The 8,849-nt window shown below is 37.1% G+C and overlaps 1 protein-coding gene across 1 annotated transcript in view; it reads left to right on the forward strand.

Moving 5' to 3' along the window:
- LOC110039347 (rhodanese-like domain-containing protein 4A, chloroplastic) overlaps nucleotides 1-8,623 on the forward strand; it is a 9,584-nt gene extending 961 nt beyond the window's left edge. The window contains 3 exon segments of the mRNA XM_020744379.1: nucleotides 755-857; nucleotides 1,539-1,787; nucleotides 8,447-8,623. Coding sequence (XP_020600038.1) covers nucleotides 755-857; nucleotides 1,539-1,787; nucleotides 8,447-8,494 — 400 coding nt within the window. The 3' untranslated portion in view covers nucleotides 8,495-8,623.
- The last annotated feature ends 226 nt before the right edge of the window (nucleotides 8,624-8,849 follow it).

An 8,849-nucleotide genomic window follows, 5' to 3' on the forward strand; every position in this document is an offset into this window, starting at 1 on the left:
ATAAAATAAAGATCAGATCTCTTTTCCCATCCCCGCTACAAAAAAAAAAAAAAAAAAAAAAAAGACTTTTGTATTGGCAAATTCATAACTTTGTTATAAGTTAGAGAGTTTGTGAGTTGGAATTGATTTTGCGTTTCGTTTCACACCCAATCATAAGTTTTAGAGCTTCTTTAGATGAAGGGAATGTAATGTACTGAGTTCGTATGCATGCGGACTCCATGTACAACATTGTTGTACACATGTCAGTGTACAACATTATTGTACACTGAGTTTTGGAGTCCACACATTAATTTTTACTTTGGACGGGGCTTAAATTAGTCTAGCTCAAGCAAGTTAAGTTAATCAAAGCTTTTAATTGAGATTAAGTCCTGTAATTGGTATAAAATATAAGCTGTTGTAAGCCAAGACATGCTAATTTGAACATCCAAATTCTCTATAATTCCCATTTTATATGCTATGGGCAATAAAATTGAGGTATATTTACATTCATACCACTCAATTCCTATGTATTTACATATCTAACACCTACACTTCAATTTTTTTACATATATAATTTCTTAACTATGCATGAAAATATATCTCTCACTTTTTAATGGTAAAAATGACGGTCTTTTTGATGTGATATGAAAGATTTGTGAGGTATAAATGTAAAAAAAACAAAGTGTAGGTGTTAGATTTTACATACAGGCAAAACCAGAGCTTTTGAGCTTCTTCCTTAAATTTCTATTAATTACTTTATTTTTGTGGAATTTAGCTTTGATGGAAATTCTCTGAAAGTGGCCGAGCTCTTATTTAAGAATGGCTTCAAAGAAGCTTATGCAATTAAAGGTGGTCTACTAGGCAAGGATGGATGGCAGGTCAGTTAAGCTTAGAATAACTTTTCCTTGGATTTCATAAATGTTTTCTTTGCTAATGAATAACACGTGTGAATTGTTTGATTCATTTGTTCTGTAATTTAGATTACTTTTTCATCAAGTTTTTGACAGGTTGGTACTGTAATGAATTTTATTAATGTTGCAATTTTTAGTATTTCAAACTTCACCAAACAAGCTGCTATTTTTTGGGGGCATTTACATATATACCACCCACCTCCTATGTATTTACATATCCAACACTTAAATTTTACTTTCTTACGTTATACTACCCATGTCTTTCATATCAAATTAAAATACCACTATTTTTAACTTTTAAAAAGTGAAATACATCTTTTTATACATAGGTAAGGTGACATATATATGGAAAAATTGAAGTTTCAATTCCTATGCATTTACATATCCAACACATAAATTTTATACATTTATATTGTCCAAATCTACTATATCACATCAAAAATATCACTATTTTAACTTTTAGAAGGTGAAATACTCCTTTTTCATGCATAGCTAAGGTGACATAAGTAAAAGTTGAAGTTTAGGTGTTAGATATGTAAATTCATAGGAATTACATGGTATGTATGTAAATATTCCTCTTTTTCTTTTTAAAATCTACTGAAGGGAGTGTTGAGTTTCATCTATATTTTCATCTCTCCTCCACCATAGGGAATTCAAGAAACTCTTCTACCTCCATCTGTCCATGTTTACCCCAAATGGAAGAGCAAAAATTCAGCTGATGAAGATGATGAGAGCAGAAAAGGAATTGAAGAGCATGATGAAAATGGGAAGTTATCAACTTCTTCCAACATGAATCAGGAAGTGAACCAAAATGTTGAAAATGGATATATGAAAACCATGAAATCATCTTCCCAAGCACAACAGATCCATGGAAGACCCCTGTCACCCTACCCGAATGTATGATTTCTCAACTTTAGCTTTTTATGAACTTTGATTTTGTGGGAGAAAAGCGCCAAAATGATCCCTTGACTCTTTGCAATGGGTCATTGCAATTCCAAAATTCATAAAAGTGTGAATTTAGTTCCCAAAATCTTTTAATATGGGTTGAATTTGTCCTCAATAAGAACTATTTTAGCCCCCATTAAAACAATCTAGATAATATTTTGATACTACTATAGACTCTGAGAATAAAATGAACTTATCTAAATTGTCAGGGGACTAATTTGACACTTTCCTTGATTTTTTAGATATCAAAATCACTTATTACAATTTCCTTGATTTTTGAGATTTTAAAATCACTTGTTAAAAAAGGTGAAGATTGAAGTTGTTTGTGGAAGAGGACAAGTTTTGTCTAATCATTTGATCTAGCTAAGTTAATCGACATAATTTTGTTAGGAATGATTTTTTTTAATCCAAAATTTTAAAAGAATTATCTTGTGGCTGCCTTTAGGATTTTTCATGCTGTTTGTATACTATTGTCTACTTTTTTTTTCTTGATTTTGTCATATTAATTGATAATTTAGGATTCACATTGCTTTGAACAAGAAGAGCCATTTTTTTTAAGGAAGAGGTTATTTTTGGCACTTGAACTATTCAACATTTCATAAGGGGTCATGGGTATAATTACAATCCTTTTTAATGACCATTTTTAATTGACATAAAATGATATGTTTCTCTTTGATGGAAGACGATTAAGTTGGATGGTTAAGTGACATACAAAAAGAGTAAGGGATTCAATTGTAGAGTATTTAAAATATTGGATTAGCGTGAGATGACCCTTCAATCTCAAGGACCTATGCATCCATAGGCTTTAAAAAAGAAATAGTAGTAAATATTTTATATGATTCATCATATAGTTTTTGGGGCATTTACATACATTCCACCTAATTCCTATGTAATTACATGTCTAACACCAAAACATATACTTTTTATATTTATATTACCCAAATATTTCGTATCACATTAAAAATACTGTCATTTTAACTCTTAAAAAGTGACTGGCGGGGATTGGGGCTGAACCGGCCCCAACCGGTTTAGTAGGCGAAGGCTCGGTCTAGCAGGAGGCTAGACTGCCCCCCCTTCTCCTTTTTTTTATTTGGTTTTCGTTTCCCGCCTATCTATATTCTATTTATATGTGTGTTGTTGTCCTATGGTTTAGTTTTTGCCAAGTTTCTATCCAAGATAGCCACCAGTTATTGTTTTCCTTTCTAGGGTTGTATCCGAAAACAAGGGATGCTCTAGTTTTAACTCGACCTAAGATGGTGTGTATTCTTCGCTCAATTGCTCTTCTCCTGTGACCTTGTTGTTGTTTTCCCCTCTCGTGATCTTGGCGTGGTTCCCTCCTCTCCCGTGACTTTGCCTTGGTTTCCTTCCTCTCCCATGACCAACTTGCGACAGTTTCCTTCCTAGTTACATAGACCCCTCCACATATTCTTTCTTACCTTCCTCCCACAAGCACCGATCAACGAACACTGCATTAGCTCATCACCCCATCTTCGAGCCCTTCAACCTGCTGTCCATCGGCCATTCCCTTTCGCCCTAGTTTGAGAGTCATGTCATATTGTATTTCATTTCCTGTTTTGAGTCATGATTGTAACATCGATATTTTTTAGCAATAAAAATGTGTTTTCCCTTTAGATTTGTGATTAACTTATGTATCGATTAATATCAGAGCTAGTATAACCCTTATTCTATTTTTCTAACATCTGCTTTACCCCCCTCTAGAAAATTTTATTTCCCATTCCCAAACCATAGCCAAACATTAACCTAACCCTAATTTAAATCAGCAGCCCTAAATCAAAATTTTACACCCTCATTCACCACCTAACTCCAAATCCTAGTCATGCTACCTAGGAGATACATGCCCGAGCCTACCGGGAAAGAGATACAATGTGAGATTTGCGGACATCGAGGATGACACCCCGGAGGGATTTACCCTTGATGCTGATAGGGAAAGCTGAAGAGGAGAAGGGGACGGAAATTTTAATTATAGGAAGGATTTCAGTGATGAAAAAGAAAGAGCACGACGTTTCGTAATCTAGTATTAGAGGAGGCCTAGAGATTAGACATTTGTTGGAGGACATAGAGATAGAATAACGGTGGATCTATTAGGGTTTGAGAGAGGTATGGACCCAAAACAATTTATTAATTGGCTACAATCTGTTGAATAAATTTTTGAGTATTAAGATGTGTTAGAGGATAGGAGGGTCAAATTACCTGCTATCATATTGAAGAAGAAGAGTGCGTCTTGATGGTGGGAAAACTTATAATGACAAAAGAAAAGAGAATGCAACGATGAGATTATTAAGTGGAAGAAGATGGAGAAAGCCAAACAGAAGAAATATCATCTACCACATTACTGTCAGGACACGTTCACAATCTACATCAGCGAGACCTTTCCGTGGAGGAGTGCATAGCTCAGTTCAATCACTTACATATGCAATGAAAGCTGACCAAGTTAGAGGAGCACACTATAGCTCAGAACCTTGGGGGCCTGAAGCCGGCTATTAGCAATCTAGTCCAACCACAACCTTATTGGTCACTTGAGGATGTCCATACCTTAGCAATGAAAGTGGAAAGATAACAAAGACAGAGCGGACATCCACCACCAGTCCGACAACCATGCATAATGGGAGACATCAGTAGCAGAACACCTCAGGGAGTTGAAAAGGCTAGTTCGTATAAGGATAGAGCCACCCCAGTGAGAGGAAGCCTGAGAAGAGGAACACACCTGCTACAGTCTCCGCCAAAAAATATTTCAAATGCCACGGATTTGGGCATATTGCCTCCAGCTACCCGACAAGCCCAGTCATGTCTTTTACTGAGCATGACGCTGTGGAAGAGGTTAGTGATGGGGAGAAAGCTGAGGAACATGGTGAGGTGTATCATATGCTATCCAATGAATGAGAGCCATTTGTGGTTCGATGGATCCTACAGGCTGAGGATACAAGGGATCCGTAATGGCTTCGCCACAACATATTCTATACTTGCTGCAAGGTGAACAAGAAGATATGCGGTCTCATCATCGATGAGGGGAGCAGTAAGAATTTGGAATCTACACAAATGATAGAGAAATTAGATCTCATGACTCAGAGGCACTCACATCCATATTCTCTTACGTGACTAAAAAAGGAGAATAGAGTCAATATTGACTGGAGGTGCCTAGTGGAGTTTTCGATTGGGAGCCAGGTATATGATCAGGTGGTGCGATGTCGTTACTAGGGATGCCTGTCACATTTTGTTGGGGAGACCATGACAGTTTGATCGAATAACTCAACATGACAGATTTAGAAACCCATATTCCTTTACCAAGGATGGGAATTACATCATCCTACTTCCTTCGGCGGAGCTTGAGATTACAAAAATTCTTACCGAAAGAGCAGCATCAGTGAGACCAGTTTTGGTAATGATAGAGGATGATGAGACTGAGACCCTAGATTCTGATACGGGAAGGACACAACATAGGGCATTTTAGGATATCAGGGTTGATATCTTACCACCAGTGCCACCACCGTATGGGGAGGTTCAGGTTACCCCCACTTCAAATCTGGTTAAGCTGACTGCAAATGACTTTGGGAGTATTCATCAGCAGAGGGTCAATAATACACTCCTAGAAGATTGGACCGATGTGGATGTTTGCTCGTATGTTGGGAAAGATCATCAGGTGTCTTGGGAGATGGTGCAGTTGTCAGTGGGTTATAGGAGTTGCTAGGATTATAGACGAGAGCCAAAAGCTTCGACGAGTAAAGTCAAAGCTCCTCCAAATTTAGGAGACTGGCGCAGGGGCTTGGGGCTGAACAGACCTCAAGCATCCCCCCCCAATTTTCCCTCTTTTTATTGGCCGAGAATTATTCCTCCCTTGATATTTTTGTTTCCTACCTACCTATCCATCTTCTATTTATATGTGTGTTGTTGTCCTAGGGTTTATTTTTTGTTGAGTTTCTGTCCAAGATAGCGATCGGTGGTTGTTTTTCCTTTTAGGGCTGTATCCAAAGGCGAGGGGTGCTCCGGCTACAGCCCAACCTTAGGTGGTTTGTATCCTTTACTCCATTACTCTTCTTATGTGACCTTGCTGCCGTTGTTTCTTCTCCTGTGAACTTGCGATCATGTCTTCCTCTCCCGTGATCTTGTTGTAGTTCTCCTCATCTGCGAACTAACGGCCCTCTCTCATGATTTTGCCTTGGTTTCCTTCGTCTCCGGTGAACAACTTGCCATAGCTTCCTTCCTAGCGGCACGGACCCCTCCCCATACTCCCTGCTACTCTATCCTACACAACCACCTTTCCTTCTATCCTTACTGCCACAACCACAAACCAACCAACACTCCATTAGCCTACCAACCCATCTATGAGCCCTTCGACCGACTATCCACTAGCCGCCCTCCCTCGCACGAGTCTAAGAGTCATGTCAAGCTGTATTACATTTCTTATTTTGAGTCATGATTGTAACCCCGTTGTTTTTTAGTAATAAAAATGTGTTTTCCATCTCGATTTGTGATTAACTCCGGTATCGATGAAGTGCATCTTTTCATGCATGGGTAAGGTTGCATCTATGTAAAAACTTAACCTTTGGTATCAGATATACAACAACAACAACAAGAAGGTTTTATCTTACTAAGTGGGGTCAATAACTTTTGGTTTAGTTAGTTAAATACATAAAAATTGAGTGTTATGTTTGTAAATCTTCCATTAATTTTATCATGATTGGATATGTCCAATCTATTTTGTATTGATTCGATCTGCCCCCACCACCCGTCATTTTTTTTGAGTGCTGCAATTGATTTTAGTTGATTGAGATCCATCCATATAGCTTATACAGCCATGGTTATGGTGGTCTGGCTATTCTCGATTGCCTTGATTATTGTAACGGCTTCATGAGTGATCCAAAGACTTTTAGGTATATGTGTTAGTAAATTAACTTTGCAAGAAAATCAACTTTCAATTCTTGTTGCACTTGGAGTTGCCCAAACTTATTAGGGTTGATTTTATTTTGAGGAATTGAGTGGTTTAAGAGTTCTCAGGAAATTTGGGATTAAGGAATGCATTGTCAATATTTTCCTATACCTGTCTCCTTTTTGTCATCTTTTATTTTTTCCTTGACTATATTCCTTTTCCCCTCTTCTCATCTGTTCTCGTTTTCCTTTTCTTCTTGTAAGTATTTTTCTTTGCCGTGCAATGTAGGATTTTCCAAGTATTGTTAGTTAGCTCACACTTATCTGAAACATAATGTTTGAGGGTATAGTTTCCCACCGTGAGTTTGCGGGTTCGAATCGTGCATATTTCTCTTTGGCCCAACAAAGATTTGTATTGTAAATCTCAATGATATAATGCTATTGAATGGTCCATTTGAGGCACTTGGCTTCGGCGTGCCAAATTGAGGGTTTGTTTGGGGTGGTTGATGGGAGAAGGCCAACTTTTGCAAAAGGTGGTTATAAAGATGTGGTGGAAAAATCAACTTCTTAGAAAGTTGTGATGATAATTATAAATATTTTGTTTTAAAAAAATTAAACAATAGTTCTCTTACAACTGTCGCACTTTAACAGGGTTTGTTTGGGCTGGTTGATGGCAGAAGGAGGCTGGCCTTGTTGTGGGTGGCAACGGGATGAAGGATTGCATGTGGTAGGTGCGACTGGGTCTAATAGGAAAGGGGAGCAAGGCGGCTGGCTAGGAGAGTGGCAACAGTGGACGACCAGGGAGGGATTGACGACACATCAGAAAAGGGGATTGCGGTGGCTGTTTGGCCGGTTGGAGGGGTTGGCAGCCGGGAAATCGAAAGGGGAGGGCTGCAAGAAAGTGGTAGTAGGAAGGGGAAGATACTCACCACCTCGGATGAATTACAACTATAGCACCTTCTCCTCGTCAGATACAACCCTAAAAAGAAATGTTGGGGGGGGGGGGGGGGGGGGGGGGGGGGGTCGTCGAAACTGAAATCTCAACAAAAACTGAACCTTAATCATAACATATATGTAATAGTAGATAAATATGAGGGGGAAGAACCCTTAGGCGGCAACCCTACCTAGAACAAAGGGTTGGCCGACTTCTTGTGGCTCTCCTGTTGAACCGGTTCAGGCCCAGGTGAGCCCCGAATCACCCATTGTATTTTGAAGATTTCTAAACCCCATAAAAAAATTATGCAATATTAATTGGTGCAACATAAAATTCATGACTTGATTTTGAACGATATATAAAATTTTAAATTTTGTAGGCATAACATAGTTTTATTTTATATTTGCTAAATTGTTTAATTTATTAAACACTTTTTTTAGACGGTCTTCTTAAATTATGTGTATGAGAAAAGCATTCCAATACTAAATTACATAGAAGTAAATTTTATTACTATTTATAAGCATGAAATCATAATTAAAACAAGTGCATTTACATGGATACAACCCAATTATGTATTTACATTATGCAACTCCTAAAATTTATTTTTTATATTTATACTATTCAAATCTTGCATATCTAATTAAAAAAAAAAAATCTCCAATTTAATTGTTAAACTGTGAAATACACTGATGCATATGTAAAATGGCATACATGTAAATATTGAGCTTTAGGTGTGATATGTATAGACATGAACTATGGCTTAATGTTCAAAAATGTCTCTTTTGTTTTGCAGTTCAGAGATTTGAAGCCGCCATCCTCACCGACTCCATCCAAGCCTTGAGAAGTTTGGAACTGAGAAACCGGATTGTACTAAATTGTACCATTCCTTCCCTTATTTGCTATTTATATGATTTGTTGATTTAAGTGTACATTATCCAGCGTCAATGTCAGCCACACAATGAAAGTAATATATACATATTGTATGATTTGATATTTTGAAAATAACAATCTATTTTTAAAATTATTCAAAATAATTTATATTATTTTGAATAATTTTAAAAATAGGTTAATTATTTTTTAAAAATAAAAATAAGAACATTTATATGCATACATATAAATTTAAAGATGAAATTTAGGCTAGATTTATGATGTTTATGATAAATGCCCTAAAAAAATAAAGATATATAAAAGACACT

This window comes from Phalaenopsis equestris, unplaced genomic scaffold (assembly GCF_001263595.1).
Source record: "Phalaenopsis equestris unplaced genomic scaffold, ASM126359v1 Scaffold000002, whole genome shotgun sequence".
NCBI classification, from domain to species: domain Eukaryota; kingdom Viridiplantae; phylum Streptophyta; class Magnoliopsida; order Asparagales; family Orchidaceae; genus Phalaenopsis; species Phalaenopsis equestris.